General features: G+C 52.4%; 2 protein-coding genes across 5 annotated transcripts; both read right to left on the reverse strand.

Moving 5' to 3' along the window:
* Window positions 1–26: 26 nt before the first annotated feature.
* On the reverse strand, window positions 27–4307 carry Gale (UDP-galactose-4-epimerase). 3 transcript variants are annotated; one of them, XM_057784486.1, is made up of 11 exons: window positions 4249–4307; window positions 2601–2726; window positions 2392–2507; window positions 2033–2146; window positions 1625–1801; window positions 1273–1386; window positions 1125–1191; window positions 958–1043; window positions 789–866; window positions 522–636; window positions 27–420 (listed from the first exon to the last, which is right to left on the reverse strand). In XM_057784486.1, the coding sequence occupies exons 2-11, from the start codon at window positions 2719–2721 to the stop codon at window positions 362–364; spliced, it is 1047 nt and encodes a 348-aa protein (XP_057640469.1). In that variant the 5' UTR covers window positions 2722–2726; window positions 4249–4307; the 3' UTR covers window positions 27–361. The 3 variants fall into 3 exon arrangements, with proteins under 3 accessions (XP_057640469.1, XP_057640468.1, XP_057640466.1); XM_057784485.1 differs by having other exon boundaries at window positions 2601–2729; window positions 4249–4296; XM_057784483.1 differs by lacking the exon at window positions 4249–4307 and adding an exon at window positions 3962–4213.
* Window positions 4308–6303: 1996 nt separating this feature from the next.
* On the reverse strand, window positions 6304–21802 carry Hmgcl (3-hydroxy-3-methylglutaryl-CoA lyase). Of its 2 annotated transcripts, none has more exons than XM_057784164.1 (9): window positions 21703–21802; window positions 17991–18074; window positions 16656–16763; window positions 15966–16061; window positions 14443–14591; window positions 10898–10961; window positions 9243–9431; window positions 8115–8240; window positions 6304–6872 (listed from the first exon to the last, which is right to left on the reverse strand). In XM_057784164.1, the coding sequence occupies exons 1-9, from the start codon at window positions 21760–21762 to the stop codon at window positions 6771–6773; spliced, it is 978 nt and encodes a 325-aa protein (XP_057640147.1). In that variant the 5' UTR covers window positions 21763–21802; the 3' UTR covers window positions 6304–6770. The 2 variants fall into 2 exon arrangements, with proteins under 2 accessions (XP_057640147.1, XP_057640148.1); XM_057784165.1 differs by lacking the exon at window positions 21703–21802 and adding an exon at window positions 21092–21258.
* Between the last annotated feature and the right edge of the window lie 2402 nt (window positions 21803–24204).

Raw genomic sequence — 24204 nt, forward strand, 5'->3', positions numbered from 1 at the left:
GACCACCTGTGAAACTCTGCCCCAGGATAAGAAAACGTTTTTATTTTAAATACTTTGGAAAACTCAATCATAGCAGTATAAGTTAGTGCCTGGGAGAGGCTATGGTCCCAGACCCCTGGCCCTCACAGGCTTTAGGGGTCCCATGAGCTCCTGGACCCTGGAGGAGATGGGCTGGAAAGACCCAGGCTTCTTCCTGGTTAGTGGAGCCAGGCAGAGGTTGGTCTGGAGGGCTGAGCAAGCAGCTGGCATTTGAGGTAGGGTGGCCTCAGCTTGGCCCCAGGGCATGAGGGTACAGGGTCCTGTGGAGATTGGGAAGCAGGCAGCTGCTCCTCTTCCTTTCTGGTCCCTGGTAAGGAGGTCCTCAGGCCTGTGCCCCAAAGCCTGCCGGGTTCTGCTTCTGCCAGCGCCACAGATCTTCACCTGTGCACATATAGGTGGTCAGAGCTTGCCCGAAGCCAGCCCAGAGCAGAGCTGCCCTTTCTAGCCTGTTCATCACTCTTCCAGGAGAGGCAGACACTCACACATCCTGTCCAGCCCCAAGGCTGCTGTCCAGCCCAGCTCCTCGTGGGCCAGGCTGGGGTTGGCATAACAGGCTGCCACGTCACCTTCCCGCCGTGCCACCACCTTGTACGGGATCTGTAAGGAAGGTAGTGGATGCTTAGCTGAATAGGTCCTGGGCCTGAGGAACTGCGATTGAGAGCTGTGTCTAGAGTAGTACCTAGCTCTCAAGTTCAAGGTGGCTGGAGGTGGAGGGTGTGCTGGGTGCCTACTGCGTGGGTGGGACCTACCTTCTTCCCCGAAGCCTTCTCCATGGCTTGGACCATCTGCAGGACAGAGTAGCCTGTGCCTGTGCCCAGGTTGTAGATCTGCCCAGGAGAACAGGGGATGTTGGATGGGGTGTCTCATCCACCCCACATTTGCCCTGGGTTCCAACCCTTGCCCTCACTGGCTTCCTACCCGGCAACCACATTGCTCCTTCAGCTTCTTCAAGGCTGCGATGTGGCCCTTTGCCAGATCCACCACATGAATGTAGTCCCTTACACCTGTGGAGGAAGCGGTCGATGGGAAGTTTCCATCCTCAGTCGCCCCCCCCCCCCCCCGCTTCCTCTGACTCTTAAGCTCACCTGTCCCATCCTCCGTGGCATAGTCATCACCAAAGACATTCAGAGCCTCTCGTCGCCCAATTGCCACCTAGGGCAGAGGTCAGGTCAGCTTTCTCAAGGGCCCTGTACCAGCAGTACTCCAAGGTACCCTAGGAGTATCCCCCGTTACCTGGGAAACATAGGGCATGAGGTTGTTGGGGATGCCCTGGGGATCCTCGCCGATGCGGCCCGAGGCGTGGGCGCCCGTGGGGTTGAAGTACCGAAGCAGCACTGCATTCCAGGCCTATGGTGCAGGTCAGACAGTGGGGCTGGGGCACACGCAGTGAATCCCAGCTCAGTCCACAGCCGTCTACCCCAGTGTGTCCATTCTCAGTTCTCTATGAATGAGTGAGGCTGCTGTGACCTTAGGCAGGGTAGTGCCACGTCTGAGCCTCTGTCTCCTTGTGCTGGGAGTGCCCAGGGTTCCAATCCTGGCCTCAAGGTGAATGGGTGGAATGAGAGCTGGGGCAAGAGGGCCTCACCGAGTCTGCCCTGCACAGGTCCCGGATCATCTCCTCAATGAAGAACTTGGACTTTCCGTAGGGGTTGGTACAGCCCCCAGTGGGGTGGGCCTCGTCCAGAGGCAGGTACTGGGGGTTCCCGTAGACTGTGGCTGAACTGCTGAACACCAGGTTCTTCACTCCGTGGGCCCTCATGATCTGGCCGTGGAAGGGAAGGTCAGTGGCCTGTGCCTCAGCAACTAGTCCCATCTCTTACTCCACCCCAGCAGGGTCGAGGCAGGGGCATGCTCAGTTACAGAAAGGGAAACAGGCTGAGAGGCAAAGAAAGGCAGGTGTCCAAGATAACACAGCGTGGGTCATTCTTCCACAGGCCCCACTGTGGCCAGCATGCCAGGGACCCAGTTGGGGTCTGTGTCCCCTTCCTCTTACCTCCAAAAGCTGGATGGTTCCTGTTAGGTTAACTCTATAATAATCCAGAGGTTTCTGCACTGACTCGCCCACAGCCTTGAGCCCAGCAAAGTGGATGACGGCCTTAAAGCTGTGCTGCACGGGTAGAGCAGGGGTCAGAGGAGGCTCTGTAGCCTTGGCAACGCTCCTCCCACCTGCCAAGCAGCAACCACCTTTGTTTGTTTGTTTGTTTTGAGACAGGGTTGCTCCATGTAGCCCTGGCTGTCCTGGAACTAGTTATGTAGACCAGACTAGCCCCAAATTCACAAATGATTCGCCTGCCTTTGCCTCCCAAGTGCTGGGTTTAAAGGCGTGCGCCACCACATCCAGCTAGCACCCACCTTCTTAAAGAGGTGCTGTAGGGCTGCCTGGTCCAAGATGTCCATCTCCTCAAACTCCAGAGGGCGGCCTGTCAGTTCTTGGACCCGCCGCAGGCTCTCAGGCATGGAGTCCCCTCCTGGTGGGCAGGTAGAGGCTGTCAGCATTAGAAAATGGGGTCCTGGACACAGCCCCTCCAGAAACCACTCACTGCTTCCCAGTCAGCGCTCACCACGAATGGCATTATGGAAGTTGTCGATGACCACGGGCGAGTAGCCTGCCTCCAGCAGCTCCAGGACTGTGTGGCTGCCAATGTAGCCAGCCCCACCTGTGACCAGCACCTTCTCCGCCATGATGTCTGCTTAGAGGACATAGAGTTTCAGAGGTGGCTGAGGGTGTCCGCTCAGGGCCTCCCTCAGGGATGCTGGTCCCCTAACCTCACCTCAGAGGATACACTTGTGGGCCCTAGTGTAAGGAGGGGCTCCGGAGTCAGCCCGAGGTCTGACTGGGTAACGATTGCTTTCTGGCTATTTCCGGTTGAGGCATCCCTACTCTCTAGGCCATAGCTTCTACTCTATACTAATCACTGCACATATGCCATGTGCTAGGAGGGCCCAGTGAGGTGATTTAGAGAGGTCTGCCACCTTATATGTAGGAGTCAGACACGTCACACTGTCTAGTTCCCATTGATGTGGGGGTGGGAAGAGGGGCCTTTTGAGGACCCACCCTTCCTGCCTCCCTGTCTGGAGAATTGGCAGTCCTGGGCAGAAGTCCATGGCTTCAGGATTAGAATGCAAGAATTTGAAAAACTCAGACCCTCTCCCAGAAGTAGAAGCTTCCTGGGTTTGGTGACTAAAGCCTGGTCCTCCAACAACCCTTCCCCTTGAAGGTCAGTTGGCAGGAAGCAGAAAATGCAGTAAATGTCTTCAAGGGTGGGGTCCTGAGCCAGGGCAGCCAAGCCCAGCTCCGAGGCTGCAGTACCAGCAGCCCCGGAGTGGATGGGGCTTCTCCACCCTGGGGCAGCCAATAGCTCAGCTTTGGCCCGGCCGGATCACTTCCCGGCTAGAGGCAACATATCCCGCCCAACTTCGGGCAGCCGGTGTCGACGTGGATTTGGCCCGCACTCCACTGCCAGGTGTGCATCCCCGCCCTGAGCAAACTGCTGGGCGGACAGAAAGGAAATCCACACACTGAGGCCTTTCATTCTCGCGATCTGGCCTGCCCATCCCTCTCCAGGCTGCGCCCCAAGTGGCTGCTGGGGTCATTCCGCTGCAACCCATTGGACTGGACGCCCACTGCGTGCCAGAGTTACTACCCCGCGCTCGTGCGTTCCTCCCCTCTCCCCGAGTTCCCCCCACATCACATCTGGATGGGCAGGTGTTTCCAAAGCACTTGGGTACTAAGGTCAGGATCCGGAGGCAGTCGGCCCGGGGTCACAGAGCAGTGAGAACTGGGCTGGATGGGAGTCCTAGCCTTCTTCCCGCTCCTCCCCGCTGCTCCTGCTCTGCGCACGGACTCGGTGTAGTGGTCACCGAGGGGCCCTAGAGGCAGAAAGGCTGCTCTGAGGCCGCTCCGCTCCAGTCGGGGGCTGACCTTGGTCAGTTGTCCCCTCCTCAGTTTTCCCAGTCTGTACAATGGAGGGGAGAGGACGCTGGGCATCAGGAGCCCGGACGCGGCTTTTGGTCCTGGGCTGGGAGCGCGAGCGGGGAGCCGGGCCTGGAATGAATGGGTTCGGGTGGCCCCCACTACGGCCGCGGGAAACGCGAGCAGAGGGGGCGGGCCTGACTCTGTCTCGAACACGACCCTCTTGGAACTCCCTCGCTCCCCGCCGACCACAGACCCTTCCGAGCCCCCTAAACCCGTTATTCTGCTTCCCAAACCTGCTGAGGATCCCGCGCTGGCTCCGGGTGCCGCCTCCCGCGACCTGCGCGGCGGCCCCTTTAAGAGCTGACAGCCCAGTCTGGCCACGCCCCCTTCACGCCCTCCAGGAAACGTGTCTACTGGGTTACCTGCTCTACGGCGGCTCTCGAAGGACAAAAGACCTGCACAAACTTCAGCCAGCTCCGCACCGCAGTGCGTTTCCATTCTGGAAAACGCTGGGCGGAAGTGAGGGGCGTGGAACGTCATCCTGTGAGTCGCAGACTGCGGAGGAGAAACGGCCTGCACGGTGTCCTTCCTAGTCGTCATCCGTGGCAGCTGCACCCCGGATGATTGCGACCTGTTCCACTCTGAGCCGTTGGCTTCCGAGTTTCCGCTCATCTGCCAAGCCTTCGTCGGGCTGTGCTATTTGGACGGCATGGCTGGCCCGGGCTGCGACCTGGATCCAAACCCACTTTGGGAAAGAAAATAAAACCCTAGAGCGAAAAGAACCTTTAAATCCTTTTTTTTTTTGTTTTTTTGTTTTTTTTTTTTTTTTGTTTTGTTTGGTTTTTCGAGACAGGGTTTCTCTGTGGCTTTGGAGCCTGTCCTGGAACTAGCTCTTGTAGACCAGGCTGGTCTCCAACTCACAGAGATCAGCCTGCCTCTGCCTCCCGAGTGCTGGGATTAAAGGCGTGCGCCACCACCGCCTGGCGAACCTTTAAATCCTCATTAGCAATTGCTTGCTCATTACTGAGCCACTGCCTCCCTCCCTCCCCCAAAAGTGTGTCTGCACCTCTCCACCATATAGCGATTCAAGACACAGTTTTGTCTCGGTTAAAGTAAGAGATGGGGCTGGAAGATGGCCCCGAGCACTTTTTGCATTGGACCTGAGTCCTTTTCCCAGCACCCACAAACTGCCTATCATTCCCATGCCCGCTCTGGCCTCCGTGGCCGCCTGCACATTCCTGACGTTCTCGCACATATAAGCAAAAATAAATCTTATCTGGTGGCACAGGGCTTCAAACCTAGCACTTGGTAGGCAGAGACAGGCAGATTTCTGTGAGTTCGAGGGCAGCATGGCCTATATAGAGGGTTCTAATCCAGCCATGAATGAACAGTGAGAAGTTGTTTCAAACCCCCCCCCAAAAAAAGAAGAAAAAAAAAGAAAACCCAAAAATTAAAAAAAAAAAAAAGAGGCGGAGCTGGAAGATAGCGGATCAGTCAAGGGCACTTGTTACCCTTCACAAACTCTTGTAAGTGCAGTTCCAGGGGATCTACAACCATTCTGTCTTGGAGCTCCTGCAGTCACACACACACACACTTCTTTAAAGCGGGGAGGAAACGCTTCAGGAAGGCTCAGTAGTTAAGAGTTGGTGCAAGGGCTACTTTTTCTGAGAACGGAAGTTCTGTTCTTAGCACCTAACCTGCATGGCTCACAACTGTCTGGGTGGCCAGTTCCAGGATCTCCAATGTCTTCTGGACACAGCAGCCCCTGTACTTACACATGCACATACCTACACATGCATGCATGCATGTGCGCACGTGCGTGTATGTGTAATTAGAAATAAATCTCAGGGGGCTGGAGAGATGGCTCAGCGCTAAGAGCATTGCCTGCTCCCAGCACCCACATGGTGGCTCACAACCATGTGTAATGAGGTCTGGTGTCCTTTTCTGGCCTGCAGGTACAACACCGTATACACAACAAACAAATAAATGAAAAGTCAAGCTGACCATTGTCTCCATTCATTCAAGCACTGGAGCAGGGACAGATGGATTCCTGGAGGGAGGCTCACTGGCCAGTTAGCCCGTCTACCTGGCTAGGTTCAGGACAATAAGAGACCTGTCTCACTGCTCTGGGAACAGAGGCACAGCCTCAGAAGCAACTCCTTGGGTGTCCTGGCCAGCCACCCTATTGGTCTCGGGAATTAACCCAGAGTCATGATTGCCAATCACTGGACCTGGGGCTCAGTGCGGAGATGGAAGAAATCCAGAGATGAACCAGCTAAGACCTTCACTCTTCCTCAGAACGATCTTATTCCCCCACTCATAAACAAATACACTTTTGCATGATTGGATATTAGAAAATTAAACCTTTAATTACATAATCTGTTTTCAAAAATCATGTACAGAGTGAAGATTTCCCAGAGATGCTGGGGTTAGCAGATGGCCAGCACAGCAGATCAGCCCCCACCATTTCAGCTCTGCTGCTTTAGGGGGAAACTGCTCTGTTTTCCGAAGAGACGCACAGGACCCACAGTCATGGCAGGGTGGACAGCAGCTCTGTTAGTTAGCAGATTCACCCAGGAGACCCAGGGCCATCCCAAACCAGTGCTCATGCACTCGGCTCTGGGGAGCTGGCCCACAGGGAAGGGGGACGTCCAGGCTCCAAGACCACTCAGTTGCCCCAAGGCCTGGCAGCTCCTGCCCTTTCTGTCTAGAACCTTTGTGATACCTGCTCATTTGTCCGCATTCCATTCCCCCACCAAGGAATCATCTGAGCATGCCCACCTCCCCCGGTCCCAGGCCTCAGGTGAACAAGGGCTCAGAGTTTGCAGGTGGCCTGCGCCACTTTGGAGCTGGTTTTTCTGCTCAGGGCTTGACAGATGAAATCCCCAGCTTCGAGAAGTTTCTGGAGGTTCACACCCTGGAAGAAGTAAGTTAGAGGATGAAGCCAATCAGGGCCTGCTCTCAACACCAAGGGAAAGAGACTGGATAGCTGTGGCATGGAAAGAGGGAAGGTGGCGGCACTCAGGCGCCTGCTGCAACCACTGTCTGGGATGTTGTGTCCAGCAGGCACCAGGGTTCTTTCTTCAGAGTGGCTGTGGGACCTCCACCAGAAGAGGGGCCTTATTCTTGTCTCATCTCCATGTTTGGGGTCTAGCACAGGGCCTGGTCATGGAAATGTATTGTTCACTTATTTGCTTTTGTGTCTTTTTTTCCTGTGGCAGGAAAGGTACCCAAACCACTGCTCATGCTAGCCAGCGGTTCTAGTACTGAACCGCGTCCTCACCCTGCAACTGTAGAGCAATTGCTATCCGTGGCCGAGTGCCCAGGGCTAAGCACTCTACATGGTTCTGGCGCTGGAGACTGAACCCAGGACCTCACCACCGACCTACACCTCTGGCTGCACATTTTCTTAATTCTGTAACAACCTATGAGTAATCCATTTGCTGCCATGACTAGAGTTTGGAGAGATGAAATAATTTGAGGTTGCGCAGCCTGTGAGGAACAGATTTGGGTTTTAAATCATCAGCTCTTAAAGCAGAGGTTCTGTGTGTCCCTACAGAGTCTGGTGGAGCCCCGTGCGCTAATTTCACTGTCCTCATTTCACATAGAAAACATGCTCGGGGTAGTGACTCACTGCAGGCCATGAAGCCACCTCTCACGGCGGCCCTTTCCACCCTTTCTGGGGCTTCCAGGGACTGGACTGTGGACATCACTCTGAGGTCTTGGTCTCCTGCGCTCATGATCATGCCCAACAGACCAAAGTCCCTTCTGCCATGCTGCTCCCTCTGCCGGAGACCCCTCTCCTCATCCCATCTTTGGCTTTCCCATCCTTGGAGTCTTAGTCTACTCCTTCTAGGCCACCAACCAAGCCTCTCCTGCTGCTGAGACCCTGTCTGCTGGTTCTTCACACACACCCCAGGCTGCTCTGCCAAGGCCTCTAACCTCACACGGGCCCGATCGCTGTATCAGCCATTTTCCACTCTCCTGGAGGACTGTTTAGTCTCTCCTCTGCTCTCTCAGAAATATAAAGCTCCCACAATCCCTGCCCCTCTTCTAAATGCCACCCGTCCTAAGGATGGATGCCCACATCCCTATCCTCTGGCTCCAGTCCAGCACTGCTTAGTTCTGGATGTCACCACCAGAGGGCAGGCAGGCTTACCGTGTGAATCCCTAAGCCAGTCAGCATGTAGACCAGGTCCTCCGTAGCCAAATTCCCTGAGGCCCCCTGTGCATAGGGACAGCCTCCAAGTCCAGCCACAGAGGAGTCCACAACACTCACTCCCATCTGGAAACACAAGGATGGTGAGATGTAGCTGCCAGAGCCTGGAGGCCATTGAGCCTCTCCTCTTCTCATAAGCCTCTTGCCCTGGAGTCAGGAATTCTGCCAAAGCCATTCTCCTGCCTGCGGTCCTGCTGGGGGAATCGCTGAGGAACAGAGCTTCTCTCCCTGGATCAGTGAGCCTCCTTTGCTAGAAGAACTTCCCTCATCTCTTCAGTTGGCTCCTAGCTCCGTTTCTCCCTTTGGGGTTCTCCTTAGAGCGGCCCCTCTGGGACACCAGTCTAGCCCCTTGGTTCCAGGACAATGGCACTGATAGTGGACTCAGCTTCTCTGGAGGTATTTTGTCTTGAATAGAGTCAGAGAAATGGGAGGTTGGGAGTCTCAGAAGGATCTATAATTGGCTAGTGAAGTGTGGCTGAGGGGGTAAAGGTGCTTGTCAGAAAATGTGACAACCTGAATTTGGTCCCCAGGCAGAAGGAAAGAACCAGCTCCTTGGTTGCCCTCTGACCTCCACGGGTGCCTGCACATCCCGTCAGGTCTTCAGGTGGAACACCAGCTATGGCCTGATGCCAGCGTGGAAACCAACACCAGAGGGCGCCATTACAGCAGGTTCCACCTGCTTACTCTCTAGGTCACCCTGCTGCCACCAAAGACGCCTCCCTGTTCCCTGAACATGGCAAGCATGCCCTTCAGGCCTCGGCACCTGCAGGCACCTGCGCAGCATCCTCTCGTGACCTTCTGTGGGGAGCCATTCCCTTAACCTGGTATGTCTCCATCTGTGGCCTCATATACTTTTGCTTCAGTATTTTTTCCAAGACAGAGTTTTTCTATGTAGACCAGGCTGGCCTTGAACTTACAGAAACCTGCCTGGTTCTGCCTCCCAAGTGCTGGAAGTAAAGGCGTATGCCGCCACCACCACCTAGCTCAATACTTTTATTAATAAATAAAATGAAGCTGGGCTGCTCTGTCCCGTGCCCTCCTGGGGAATGGGCACGTGGCTTTCATTACCTGCAGGGCCACCAAGGTGTTGGCCAGGGCTTGACCATAGGTATCATGGCAGTGGACAGCCAGTGCGGCCACAGGCACCTCCCGCAGGACAGCAGTCAGCATGTCTTTCATGAGTCCCGGGGTGCCCACACCAATGGTGTCCCCAAGGGAGATCTCATAGCAGCCCATCGAGTACAGCTTCTTGGCAACCTGGAAAAGCGAACAGATGCTTAGAGGGTCCCAGAGGCACCAGTGTGGCTCTAGGGTTCAGAAGAATGGACTCTGCCCAGGCAGTTCACCTCTCTGAGGTGCTGGGTCCCTGGGTCCTAGGTTCTGACAACTCCAATGGAAATGACAAGCATTGCTCACAGGCTGGGAGACTGAGCCCGCAACAGAGGCAACCATGGCAGTGGCCCGTGACTCCCCTCTGCTTCCTCCACAGTGGCTGACAGGGATCAGGAAAAGGCCTTCCTTTGGCAATAGGATCTGTGGACTGTGGGTCTAGGATACCAGCTGTGTTCTTTAAGGAGTCACGGGGAGCCAGGCGGTGATGGCACACGCCTTTAATCCCAGCACTCGGGAGGCAGAGGCAGGCGGATCTCTGTGAGTTCGAGGCCAGCCTGGTCTACAAGAGCTAGTTCCAGGACAGAAACCAAAAAAGCTACGGAGAAACCCTGTCTCGAAAAATTAAAAAAAAAAAAAAAAAAAAAAGGAGTCACGGGGAACTATGTAACTTTAGAGAAACTCCTTTGAAACCGGTCAGCCACCACAGAGCCTCAGCAGCCAAAGTGGCCCCTGAGGAGGCTGCCGATGCCTGGCTCTGAGCAGAGGGAAGAGGTGGCAGGAGACACAATGTTTACTGTTTACACAGATGACTGTCCTGATAAATGACACAGTGACATCCCACCCTTCACCCCTGCCATGTGCCTACCAGGTGACAGCAGTGGCAGGCCTCTGGGGCCATGTGATGCTGAGTTCAAAAGTCCCCATCTGCAGTTCACTGTCTACCTGCGTTGGGGGGTGTGACTTCTCTGAGTCTCAATTTCTGCTTCAGGGAAGTGGTGATGGGCTACAGGAAGGGCAGGTGATAACAGGAGTGGGGTGCAGAGACCAGGGAACAGCAGCCACTGGAGCCCGCAGCAGCCCTGGGGTCATCCCTGACTGACGCCACAGGTATTGGGGAAGAACAAAAGGGTTCTGTAGGACACTGGATGAGACCCTAGCTGCCAGCAGCACCCTAGGTGGCCAGTGACTTGCCTCCTCAACTGCTCATGGAAGAACAGCATCAAGTACGCTGTGAGGTTTTCTGGGTGAAAAGGCTGAAGTTCCTGGGTTATTTACACCCTGGTCCTATGCTGGGTCCTCCTCTGTGTAGCCATGGTTACTAGTCAGGAGGATGTGTGTGGTCTCTCACCTCCTACAAGAAACCTGGAGACTCCTGGGGATACCACACTGGCAATTGTGCCTCAGCTGATGAGACTGGAATCTGAATGCAGGGCTTTCGGGTGGGTAGACCTGAGGGGCAAGTGCGGGCTGTGCTCTCAGTGTGAGCATGCGTGTGTGTGGCGGAGAAAGGGTAAAAAATGGTGTCCTACTGGGGAAGGGAGGCGAGGGCACCTGTGCATTCAGGTTGGCAGGGAAGCCAACCCTCACAAGACCTTGCCCACTGCACACACCTCAGCTACTTTAGCCGGGGAGACCTTCCCCTCGTAGGGGCATCCGAGGGCACAGGAGACATACCTGTGGAGAAACAGGAGGAACGGTGTCAGTGACCCAGCTCGTCAGCCATCAGGAATGCCTGGTGACCATTTGACACACATCCCTGGTGAGGCCACAGTAAACATGAAGCTGGGCAGGAGGCCCAGTACTGGGTAAAAGGGTAACTCTGAGTGGGAGAAAGGCTCTTTGGCCTAGTTTCTGGGCGGGAGAGCTAGAGAAGCCTTCATGGAAGGTGGGGCTAAGAGGCCACAGCTCCAGAAGCAGGTGGCAGGTGGTTGAGAACTCACAGTAGGTACAAGGAACCAGAGTGCACCTGAGCTGTCTGGAGGGGCAGCCCCACGCACTGGGGGAGATGGGCCAGTATTGAGGTCACCAATGCCAGGATGAACACACAGGTTCACACAAGAAGACAAGAACAGACGAGTCAGTACCAGGCTCGGGCCCCATGGCTCATCTACCACTCAGCTGCTGTTTACTGAGATGAAGAGGATGTGCCAGGCACTGGGCAGAGCCATGAGAGGACCCATAAGGGCCCTTGCCTCCAGAAGCATGTTCAAATCAGGAAGATGGCAAATAAGACTGCTGTCACATTAGGAGGGGGAGATAATTCCAGAAAGAGATGCGTCGTGAAGGACGCAACAGGAGGAAGCACAGGCAGGCAATGCAACAAGGGTTGCTAGGCAGAGCTCCCTAAGGCCATGGTGCCAGAGTTAGAGAGGGGAGAGTCTTCAGGAAGCATGTTTCAGTCAAGGTCAGAATCTGACATACCCAGGACAGAGCAAGGGACAGAACATCTAAGGCACAGGGAGAGATAGGGGCAAAGAAGGAAGACATGAGACAGGAGGGGAGTCCAGGCCTGACCCGCGACAGCCGTGTGGTCTGCTCTCAGCGCCCCTGCTGGCTCTGGAGCATCTTTATTGAGTTAGGCTGAGGGTGGTGGCTCAAACCTGTAATCCTAGCACCTGGGAGGCTGAGGCAGGAGGATTGACAGCCTTGGTGACATGAGTTCTAGGCTAACATGAACCTAAAGAATGAGATGCTAAGCCGGGCGGTGGTGGCGCATGCCTTTAATCCCAGCACTTGGGAGGCAGAGGCAGGCAGATCTCTGTGAGTTCGAGACCAGCCTGGTCTACAAGAGCTAGTTCCAGGACAGGCTCCAAAACCACAGAGAAACCCTGTCTCGAAAAACAAAAAAAACAAAAAAAAAAAAGAGATGCTGTCAGAAGAAACCAAACTGAACCAAAAACCCAGCCCCCTGCCGGGCGGTGGTGGCGCACACCTTTAATCCCAGCACTCGGGAGGCAGAGGCAGGCGGATCTCTGTGAGTTCGAGACCAGCCTGGTCTACAAGAGCTAGTTCCAGGACAGGCTCCAAAACCACAGAGAAACCTTGTCTCGAAAAACCAAAAAAAAAAAAAAAAAAAAAAAAACCCAGCCCCTTCATAGTCAAGTAAAATATTCTATCTATTAAGAGATGGAACAGGAGTGATAGCGCATGTCTTTAATTCTAGCTCTCAGGAGGCAGAGAGATCTCTGTGTGTTCCAGACCAACCAGGATTACACAGAAAGACCTTGTCTCAACAAATAATTATATAAATAAAGTATATAAATCAAAATAAAAAATGTTTGCTGGATCAAGATTCCAAAAATCTTGGTATGTTTTCCACCTTAATTTTGCTATTTACTCTGACATTGCTAAACAAGAAATAGTGGTTGGTGGCACAAACATCTGACCCCAGCACTAGGGAGGCGAGGCTTAGGCAGGAACTCTGAGTTCAAGGTCAGTCTGGTAACAGAGTGAGTTCCAGGACAGCCAGGGCTACATAGTGAGACTGTGTCTCAAAACAAGCAAACAAAAACAAAAAAAAACCCAGAAACAACAAAAAAGTAAGAAAGAAAGGAAGGAAAAAGAGAAAGAAAAAGTTAAAAGATTTAAAAAGATTTACCAGGACAGAGCACAGGCCTGGGGGACACAGCTGGAGACCCAGCTTCCCCTGCTTCCACCTGTTTATTGGGTCTTGAGCATCTCCTGTGTGTCAGGCCCTGTGATGGGAAAGCACAGCACCCAGGAACTGTAGGAAGTGGCCTGCCCTCAGAGAGAGCACAGCCCAGTGTGGTGAAGGCAGCTGCAGAGCTAGACAGCTAAGTGCCATGTTTCAGGATGTCAGAAGACTTTAGAACCCCAAAGGAGGGGCGCTGTCTCCTGCTGAGGGACAAAGGAGGGGCGCTGTCTCCTGCTGAGGGACAAGGAAAACCAAGGGGAGCTGACATGCACAGGGACCGTGAAGGAGCTGAGGAGCAGAATGAAGGAGGAGCATTCTGCCCACGGAGGGTGAATGCATTGCATAAGCAAGAGGCAGAAGGCATGTGGCAGAGAGTTAGAGGCTCCACCAGGGCTGGCACACAGAGTCATGAACTACTGTCCATGCTGCAGAATGCCAAGGTGATGCGCACAGGGTCCTGAAACACAGTAAAAGCTTCACTCGCTGTGCATACAGCAGTGGTAGAGTACCTGCCCAGGAGGCTACAAGGCTTCATCAGTGCTGGGTCTCGTTCCCAGCATTGCAGTTTATTTTTTTCTTTTTTTTAAAAAATATTTTATTTATTTATTATGCATACAATATTCTGTCTGTGTATATGTCTGCAGGCCAGAAGAGGGCACCAGACCTCATTACAGATGGTTGTGAGCCACCATGTGGTTGCCGGGAATTGAACTCAGGACCTTTGGAAGAGCAGGCAATGCTCTTAACCACTGAGCCATCTCTCCAGCCCTGCAGTTTATTTTCTTGAGACAGGGTTTCTCTGTGTAGCTTTAGCTGTCCTAGAACTCAATCTGTAGACCAGGCTAGCCTCAAATTCATAGAGATCCACCTGCCTCTGCCTCCTGAGTGCTGGGATTAAAGGTGTGCACCACCACTGCCTGGCCCCAGTCACTGTATTTTGTTGTTGCTGTTTGGTTTTTGTGGTTTTTTTTTTTTTTTTTTTTTTTTGGTTTTTCGAGACAGGGTTTCTCTGTGGTTTTGGAGCCTGTCCTGGAACTAGCTCTTGTAGACCAGGCTGGTCTCGAACTCACAGAGATCCGCCTTCCTCTGCCTCCCAAGTGCTGGGATTAAAGGCGTGCGCCACCACCACCCGGCCCGGTTTTTGTGTTTTGAGACACGTTTAAAGGCATGCACTACCAGGCCCAAAGCCACCAGGCCTGGCTTCCCAGCAGTGTAAGAACCAATCCTGGGGCTGGGCATGGTGGCACATGGCATCCCAGCACTGAAGCAGAGACAGATGAATGTCTGTGAGTTCCAGACTGGCCTGATCAGTCACCAAATTTAGGTCTGAGAGAAACCCCAGCTAATCTTCTGCCTCCACTCCCTCGGAGAAAGGTTCAGTTGTGGACTTTGGGTTGCTCCCGCCCAGCAGGAGTCTGAGGTGGAGAGACCAGTGGGTGGGAGAATCTGGCTCCATTCCACCAGGACACTGAGGAAGGAGCCGTGCAAGGCCTGACTCACCCTCTCACAGGGATGCTGGCAGCCTGTGCGGCCTTCATGACTCCATCAAAGCGCTGGAAACTCTCATCGATGGAGCAGTTCACATTCTTCCGAGTAAAGAGCTCAGAGGCTGCCCCAAAGATGCTGACTTCCTTGGCACCTGCAGCTACCTGCCAACATCCAGGTGAATACCTTTAGCACTCTGCTCCTGGAAGAACTGGTCCTGTGGCAAAACCTTTCTTGAGGCAGGTTGGACAGTATGTAACTGTTACAGGCTGCACAGTCATATGAATATCCTTTAGGGAATAGGCTGGGGCAGGCGACATGGCTCGGGAGGGAAAATGCATGTGCTGTCAATCCTGATGACCTGAGTTCAATTCCCCAGGACCCACACGGGAAAAGGAGAGAATCAAGTCACTCAAGTTGTCCACTGACCTCCATATGAGTGCCACTGCACACTCGTGTGTGTGCACACACATACACAACAAACAAATTTAATAATAATAAACAAATTATGTGGACATCCCAATATCTAGTTTCCCAGAACATGACCGTACTTGGAAATAGAGTCACCACAAATGTAACTAGGTAAAATGAGGTCACAATGGAGCAGGATGGGCCCCTAATCCAGAATGATTGGTGTCCTTAAAGGATGGTTGTGTGAAGAAATGCGGAGGGCGACCTGAGGGTGGAGGCAGGCACTGGAGGGAGGCACGACACCAAGGCTAAGTGCTCATCCCAGTCACTAGAAGATGTATGCGACCCCCTGGCCTCCAGAATGTGAGACAGTAAAGCGATTTCTGTCACAGTTTGCAGTATTTTCTCATAGCAGCCCTGGGAAACTTATATTTCAATTAGAAAGCAAAACAAAAGCAAGACTGGGGAATATAGACATTACAAGTGCCGGGGGTCGAGCAACCACTGCAGAAGCACCCATGTGCGGTGGGGGTTGAACAACCACACTGCAGAAATGCCCATGTGCAGTGGGGGTTGAGCAGCCACTGCAGAAGCGCCCATGCACAGCGCTGGTACCCTTCCCTAAAGCAGTGAGTGATGCGTGCTGCAGAGAGCGCAGCACTTAAGAGCGCTTGCTGCTCTTGCACGGGATCTGGGTTGGATTCCCAGCATCCATAACTGTTTGTATCTCCAGTTCCAAAGGACCTTATGTCCTCTTCTGGTCTCTGCAGGCATTGCATGCGCATGGTGCACAGACATTCAGGCAAAACACCAGAACATATAAAATAAAAAAATCTAAAAAATGAAAAAAAGAAGTGGGTGATCGCAGGACCTAATAGTTATAACAAGTGCGTGTCTCTCGGGCTCTTATCGAGCATTGCCTAACAGAAACAAATGGGTTCAGCTGTAAGCACCATGCTCAGTCCTCCTTCACGGGCAGACCTGAAGCTCAGAGGTTAAGCAATTTGTCAAGACAACAGAGCAGTTCCCTCGTCCCCAATCTGATGCTGCTCATAGCCACTGGAGACTAGCTGCTCAAAGGGCCATCCCAGGACACTACCGGAAGATGAGGCAGGTCAACCTCTTACCGCTTCCTCGAAGCCTTTCACATTTGGAGTCAGGACTGGATAGTTGACACCAGGAAACTTCTGAATGCCCTTCAAGACTTCAGAGTGGTCAGCCATCTGGGAGCCAAAGCCAAGAGCTCAGTGCTAGAGAGACCCCTCTCACCACTGAATTTTCTGTTTCCAATACTTTCCCTATTTGTCTGACTACTGAGGGCTCAGGAGACATCCTGGGCAGTGTGACCTTGGCAGCTCCTATGGTCAGTATTGACAATTCTGTGGTACCCTCAGTCACAACCAGCAGCAGCCACTCACCCAGAACCTTCTCTGGTGGGCCCTGGACACCACTCCCTCTGCATTGCCTGGCACTCACTGTCATGGGATGGTTTGCCCACCCCTGTGAAGGGGTCCTTGTGGCAGATGGGCATGGGGATTGTATGTGCTAGGGAGACCTCAGAGGCTGCCTCTATCTTGAGAGGGCAAAGGCCTCACTTAGCAAGGGCTCCAATAAACCAGGGCAGAGCCCAGACCAATTCGGAGCTCCTGGCTCCCAGGTCACGTCCTTCCTGTGCTACACAGTGCTGAGACTCACTTGAGACCTCTGAAGCCAGGAACCTGGAAACCTATGCTTCCGACATCCAGGGGCTGCAAGAGCAAATGGGGGGATCCCCACCATCCCATCTGGGACAGGCTTCTTCTGGAGGCTGGGCTCACCTGGGGAACCCACTTTGGAGAGACAAAGCTGGTGGCTTCGATAACGGGGAGCCCTGCTTCGGAAAGCATGTCTATCAGTTTGATTTTCACGGGGGTAGGAACAATGTTCTGTAACAGACGGAAACCCAGAGAAGGCAAGTCAGCAACACTGGTACCGAAAACGACCATTTTCCTATGATGTAGACTCTACCTTAACTCGATATGTTGGTTTACGGCCCCATCATCAACTGAGAGCAAGGTGCCTTGGCCAGAGTGAGCAGAAATGAATCCTCTGCTCTCTGAGTGCTGTGGATGGGTGGACCCCAAGTACCATGTTTTTTCTCTTTCTCTCCCTTCCCCACATCGAATCCCTCAGCACAGCCTATGGATTCCTTTCTAATCTACCTCTAAGATCCCAGGTGTAGTATGGCATGACCGCCCTCTGTCGACTCAGTCTAAACTGGAAACTTCCTGAACTGCAGTCTCCAGTGCCTCACTTTCCTGCCCAAAAGCCATGCATGAGGGGCTGCAGAGATGGCTCAGTAGTAAAGACTCCTCGGAGGACCCATGCTCAGTTCCCAGTACTCTAGCTGGGCAATTCACAAATGCCAATTAACTTCAGCTCCAGGGGATCTGATGCCCCCTTCTGGCCTCTATGGGCACTGCATGCACGTGGCAGGTATATGCACACAGGGATACACATACACATACACACACACACACACACACAAATAAAAATAAACTTTAAGCTGGGTGGTGGCAATGGTGCAAACAAATAAATATATAAAAAAAAAACTTAAAAAAAAAAAAAGCCTTTCATGGCTCCTTGGTGCCAGTCAGTAGGATTACAGTACAGGTTCTGACAATTCCCGGCCTGCCCATCATCTTCCCAGGGTTGTAAGCCATCATATGGGTACTGGGAATTGAAATTGGGTTCTCTGAGCAGGAAGCACTCTTAACCACGGGGTCAGTGTCTCCAGTCCCCTCACAAGCCACACATCAAGTGCTCCAAAGCCACACACGTTGGGGCCATAAATGGTGTATGAGCCACATTCAAAGTTATCCTTGGCACATGAGCCCTGTGTGCACAGACTGGACACGTGACTCATACTCAGGTGTAGAAAACTCCCACTTTTAAGGGAGTTTTATGTTTCTAAGTAAATACTTCCACACATACCTAGGCCTATTTCTTCTACATAGGAGTAAAGTTCAGCCTGGCATCATTTAATATTCTTGTATTAATAGCCGCATAATATTCCAATTTCTCAAAAGTTCATAATGTACCCGACCCAACTTCCCTGGAATGCTCCAAATAGACACGTGAACCATCTTTCCTGAGCCCACTTCCATCTTTACCTTTTCATTCTGCAGACCATCGCGGGGACCGACTTCCACGATCTTCACCCGCTTCGGGAGGACACCCATGGATGACGTGCCAGCCTTTGGTGTAAAGAGGAAACCTAAGTGTCAGGACTTGGCACAGGACCGTGTGGAACACAGGGCTCTTCCTGCGCTACTGCGAGCAGCCAGCTTCTCCCTGTGTAACTCCACCTGGTCTCTTTCAGGATTAAGACAAAAAAGCAAAATGCGCTTTGGGCAGGAATGAGCAAGAAGCCGTGCGTCCAGGCAGATCCTCCTTTGGTTCAGCACACACACACACACACACACACACACACACACACACACACACGCCCATTTGTCAGCCCCATTTCCACACTTCTCATTCGGCAGGCCCCAAAGCCCACACTGCACCAACACTCGCTTGACTCTATCCTGTCTGTTTCTGCAAAAGACATCACCAGCGCCCTGCTGCTCAGCTGGACTCTGACTCACCCCTTCCTCTAGTCACCCTGCCTTAGAGGCTCTGACCTCATTACTCACCCCTCCTTTCTGCTCCATTCTCTTCTACCCTCTGCCCAACAAGTCGCTATGCTCCAGTCCAGCAGGGCTGCCCTCTGCCTGGAATGCGCACCGATTCTTACATCCATCAATCACTTACTGAGTCGGAGCGCCTTCCCTGATCTACCATCCATTACCTTTGGTACTTTGTATTTCACAAGACTACAACGAATGCCTTCCCTTTGTCTCCCTCCGCCCCCTCTCATCCTGGCTGGCACTGCCCTGGCAACGCATTCAGTCACATTACAGGAACAGCAAACAATGCACGAAGGTATAGTGTCCAGAGGACAATCGCTGAGCACCAAGAGGAGTTAGCCTCAGATCCCACAGCGGTGATGAGGGTATGAAGGCTTTGCTAGCTCCGTTAAGGCTTGTCTAAAGCCCAATTCTGCACTGATGGGTGACATGGGGACATTAGGTCTGAGGAGATGACATCCCCGGCAACTGAAGAAAATATTTTTTCCAAAAGTTTAAAGCCTTTAGTTCATTGTACATCAGGTCTGCCACAAATCTTCCCCTATCCACCTACAGATTGTTAATTATTTATTTATTTTACGTGTTTGGGTATTCTGTCTGCATGTATGTCTGTTCGCCACATGTGTGCAGTGCCTTCATAAGCCAGAAGACGTCAGATCCCCTGGACTACAGCTACAAATGGTTGTGAGCCCCAGGTAAGTTCTAGAAACCAAGACGGAGTCCTCTGGAAAGAGCAGCGATCACTCTAAACCGCGGAGCCACCACCTCTCCAGGACTTCCCCCACCCCCAAATAAACATCCTGCAGTGGGCAAGGGAAAGATACACTGCACAATACACCAAGGACCCCAGGCCCATGCACCCTTAAGGAAGGACACAGCTGTGCCACGAGTCAGCTGGAACACCTCAGTGCTCCGGAAGTGGCTTTGGTTTTAGCCGGCAATGGTTTCTGACAAAGGGGACAAGGCCCTAGATTATAAGAAGCCGGGGAGCTGAGAGAAGGTCCCTGCCCCTGGAGTCTCCCTCCACCTGAGACGGTCAGCCTCTGCTGGTGTATCACCCCAAAATGACACCAGTGGAGCTTAAGTGTCAAGGGCCGGGAACTTGGTTCTCCCCACTGCTCTTCCCAAGGCTCCGGGACATAACAGACTCAATAAGTAAAGGCTAAGGCAAAACGTGCCTACTTTCTGAGGAACAGTTGACCTTAGTTCTACTTCTTTCCCTACAACTGCTCTTCATATAACAACAAAGGCCGGGTGTGGTGGCTCACACCCTAATCCCAGCACTTGGGGATGGAGGCAGGAGGGTCAGAAGCTCAAGTGTGTCTTCGGCTACCTAGCAAATGTGAGGCCAGCCTGAGACAGGAATGATCTTATTTTTAAAATATACCCAGAGACTGAAGAGCTCAGTCACTAAGAGTGCATACTGCTCTTACAGAAGACCCGCTTCCAAACACACGTCAGACAGCTTACAACTGCCTAAGTTTAGCTCAAGGAACCTGATACTCTCTTCCGGCATCCATGGGCACCTGCACACACACATGAATTTATATAATTCAAAACCACATAAACGGTGCTGGAGGGATGGCTCAGCAGTTAAGAGCATTTGATGGTCTTCCTGAGTTCAGGTCCCAGCATCCATGCCAACTGCCTATAATTCCAGATGGCCTCCAAAGGCACCGGAACACCCATGGTACACATTTACACAGACATGCACACATAACAGACCAATAATAAAAAACAAAACAAGAGGTTGGAGAGATGGTTCACACTCAAGAGCACCGGTTGCTCTTCCAGAGGACCTGGGTTCAATTCCCAGGACCCACAACACAGCTCCCAACTGTCTGTGACACCAGTTCCAGGGGATCCAACACCCCGACACAGACAAAATGCCAGTGCATATGGAATAAAGTTAAATGAAGACAAAAACAGAAACCAGGGTTGGCAAGAATTAAGACACTTGCTGCTAAGCCTGACGGCCGGAGTTCCACCCCTGGAACTCACACAGTCGGACAAAACCAACTCCTCAAAGTCGGTCGGCCTTTGGACTTTCACTAGGGCACGCTCACATATAAACAAGCAAATGAATAAACATAATTAAAAGCCAAATAAAAGAGAAAAGTGACAGCTTTTCATTCCATTCCACCAGGTTTTAAAAAATGATTATGATCTAGCTGAGCATAGCGGTGCATGCCTGTAATCCTAGAGGCAGAGGCAGGCTGATCTATTTCTGTTGAGTTCGAAACTAGCCTGGTCTACATCAGGAGTTCTAGGACAGCCATAGTTACATAGAAAGCTACTCTATCTCAAATAAACAAAACATTATTATCCACCATCTCAATTCCTAACTTCTTAAGTTGGAGTTGGCATTTTCATTTGATCCCTGAGCAATCAGTGGAGCTGGGTGGAGACCCACGAGATGCAAAGGAAGTAGTTTTCCCAAGTACTGATACACTGCCTAAACTCCAATTGTAATAAGCCCATCACTGAGCTGAGAATGTAGCTCCGTGGTAGAGCAGTGAAGTGGGGAGCTAATCCCCGCAAAACACAACTCCACCAAAACACCACCATGACTGATCACTCACCAAATCACCCTGAGACAAGCTATCCATTTCACGTACAAGCAAGCTGAGTGAAATCCGTCACTCGGCCTTGAAAGTGTCAAGCTCATCCGGACACCAGTTTGCGGCTTAACCAGCGCAGCTCCTTGGCCCTTTCCCTCCCCTCACTGTGCGTGGGAGAAGACAGAACACCAGGATCGCACAGGCCTAAAGTACAGTTCCGAGGGAATCCCTGCCCGACCGACCCACGCGATCCACGTTCTCCGCGGGAGTCCAGAAAAGCAACAAGACCCGGGGAGAGCGGCGAGCAGTGATGCTTTTTCCAGGTGGGACGTGTTTTTCATTAATAAAGGGCTGGAGAGATCCGAAGCTCAGTTAGGGAAAGGAGCCAGAGCCACCGTAAGGGAGTTAGGGCCCGGGATGATGTCCCAGGTCCCCACAGTGACAGCGGGTTGCTTGGCTTCACAGGCCTCAGTTTCCCCGTTTCTTGCAAGGGATCTGAGCCAGACCGGCTGGATCCGGAACTCTCAAACCCTCCCGGCTTCGGCCCCTGGAGCTGCCTCGCTTCGTCTGTCAGAGTCAGAGCAGCCGACGAGGCCCACCCGACCCCAACTGTCTCCCCTTGGGGCACTTACAGCCCGGAGGGACGCCAAGCCCACCAGCCTTCGCGGGAAAGCTCTCCTCACTGTTGCCATCTTTGCCCCGAGTCCCCGTGGCCACACCCTCTGAGTCCCACGTGACCTCCGATCGCTCTGTGGGCGGGACCAGGCATAGGGAGGAGCCTTGTGCGTGACGTGAGACTCCCAGAGTTGGCTCCACCCCCACTCCGCCTTTGTTTTTCTTCCCGGCTGGTTTTTCTGGTTATTCTCCGCGCCGCGGAACTGCTTTTTTGGTTTTGTTTTGATTTTGGCTTTCTGGTTCTACGTAACCCACGCTAGCCTGGAATTTACATATCACCCAGATTGTCCTCCTACTCATGGAAATCCTCCTGCCTCTGCCTCCTGGATCTTGACAGGAGTAAGCCACTACATCTTGCCCATTCAGTATTTTCCAGGCTTCTGCTATAAAACACAAAGAAAAGAGCAAGGAATATAGAGATGGTTAAAACTTCAGCCGGGTATGGTGACGCACGCCTGCCGTCCCAGCACTCCAGAGGCAGAGGCAGGACTGTCCCAAGTTTGAGACCAGTCTGGTCTATATGACAAGGTTCAGACCACTCGGCTTCATAGAGAGAGAGGACTTGCCTCTAAAAATCAAATCCAACCAAAGGGGGAAAATGAGGAAATGTAGTGAAAGTCTCTCTTCCTGCGTTTAGAGTCTGAGAGGTACGGAGAGAAACATGTGGCTGTAAAATGTCTAACTTTGAAGATAAGTCGCAGTACACCTGTTTTCTGTTGTGTTCTGAGCTGTCTCCATCTTCAGGCGGCAGCAGCTTCAGAGAAAACATTCCTTGATGGGTTCGTGAAGGAGTAAGAGCTATCCAAGCGAAGAGGTTGTCAAGTACAAGACAGTAGAAGACTGAAAGTCCTCCCCTCCTCAGGAATTAGCAGAACCCTGGGCTGGGGAGACAGCTTGGTGCACAGCACAAGGTCGTGAACTGAGATTCCCCGGTGCCTGGTACCGGCGGGCATAGGAGTGCACGCCTTGAATCCTAGCATTTGGGAGACAGGCAGATCTGCCTGGTCTACACAGTGAGTTCCAGGACAGCCAGGACTGAACAGAGAGATGCTCTCTCAAAGAAACAAAAGAATTTTTAAAAAATATTTATTTATTATTTATACAGTTAGCCAGAAGAGGGTATCAGACCTCATTACAGGTGGTTGTGGGCCACCATGTGGTTGCTGGGAATTGAACTCAACTCAGGACCTTTGGAAGAGCAGGCAATGCTCTTAACCGCTGAGTCATCTCTCCAGCCCCAAAAGAATTTTTTTTTTTTTTTTTTCCGAGACAGGGTTTCTCTGTAGCTTTGAAGCCTGTCCTGGAACTAGCTCTTGTAGACCAGGCTGGCCTCGAACTCCCAGAGATCCGCCTGCCTCTGCCTCCCGAGTGCTGGGATTAAAGGCATGCGCCACCACCGCCCAGCCCAAAAGATTTTTTTTAAAAAACTTCATCAAAAAGGTTTCCAGACAAATCGAATACAAATGCAGTGACCCTGAGGTAAGGAAACGATGCGTTGTGCACTGTTTTTCAGTCTGCATGCTGCACCCCATTAACTGTTTGCAGTAGCTTCTTGGGTGGGGTACCAATTATTACTGAAAATAATGAAATAGGAAGTTATCAGAGAACATTTGAGTAGTAAAACAAACTGGAGAAGTGGCTCAGCAGTTAGGAACACTTGTTCCTGCAGAGGTCCTGAGTTCAGGTCCTGCACCCACATGAGGGCTCACAACCATTGGTAACTCCAGTTTCAGAGGATCCGGTGCCCCCTTCTGGCCCCTGAAAGCACTGCATATATGTGATGCACAAACTTGCAGGCAAACCACCGTCTGGCCGAAGTTATTATTTTTCATTACATGTAGGTGTGTACCTGCATATGGGAATGTGTGTGTCAGTGTTGCTGGATCTTCCAGAGCTGTAATTACAGATGGTGGTGAGCTGCCTACTATGGGTGTTGGGAAACAGAACTAGGATCCCCTGAAAGAACAGTAACTGTTCTTAACCACTGAGCCGTCTCTCCAACCCAGTAAAATAAGCATTCTGGGTGTTGTGGTTAATCCCTGCAGTCTGAGGTATGCAGAAGGCTGACTGGAGAAGGAGCTCCATTGGTAGAGTGCCTGACTAGCATGCAGGAAGTATGAGCCAGAATGTTGCCACACAGGCTTCTAATCCCAGAGGTGGGGTCCCCCCCCCCCAGGAGTTCAAGGTCATCTTCAGCCTCAGGCAGTTCCTTGTCAACCAGGATGAGCAGAAACTGTCTCACAGCAACAGAGTTAGCTCTTTCAGGTTGAGGAGATGGCTTTGAGGATAAAGTGTTAGCTGCACAAGCCGGAAGACCTAGGTTTGGACTCCCAGTACCCACAAAAGATCAAGGCATGGCAGCACATACCTATAACCCCAGTGTTGGGGAATGGGGAGCCCCAGAGCTTGCTGGCCAGTGAGTCTACCTAGAATGATGAGCTCTGGGTTCAGTGGGAGAC

This window comes from Chionomys nivalis, chromosome 11 (genome assembly GCF_950005125.1).
Source record: "Chionomys nivalis chromosome 11, mChiNiv1.1, whole genome shotgun sequence".
In the NCBI taxonomy this organism is placed as follows: domain Eukaryota; kingdom Metazoa; phylum Chordata; class Mammalia; order Rodentia; family Cricetidae; genus Chionomys; species Chionomys nivalis.

Bases quoted from the DNA above. Each gene is read 5' to 3' on its own strand.
- Gale (XM_057784486.1), bottom strand. From the start codon at position 2,721: ATGGCGGAGAAGGTGCTGGTCACAGGTGGGGCTGGCTACATTGGCAGC. The intron at 2,147-2,391 runs GTGGGTGCTAGC...CTACCCGTGCAG, and splicing joins TACAGCACCTCTTTAAGAAG to CACAGCTTTAAGGCCGTCAT. The intron at 1,802-2,032 runs GTAAGAGGAAGG...TTCCACGGCCAG, and splicing joins GAACCATCCAGCTTTTGGAG to ATCATGAGGGCCCACGGAGT.
- Hmgcl (XM_057784164.1), bottom strand. From the start codon at position 21,762: ATGGCAACAGTGAGGAGAGCTTTCCCGCGAAGGCTGGTGGGCTTGGCG. The intron at 9,432-10,897 runs GTGTGTGCAGTG...TCGCTTTTCCAG, and splicing joins CCCCGGCTAAAGTAGCTGAG to GTTGCCAAGAAGCTGTACTC. The intron at 8,241-9,242 runs GTAATGAAAGCC...TTGTGTTTCCAG, and splicing joins ACACCTTGGTGGCCCTGCAG to ATGGGAGTGAGTGTTGTGGA.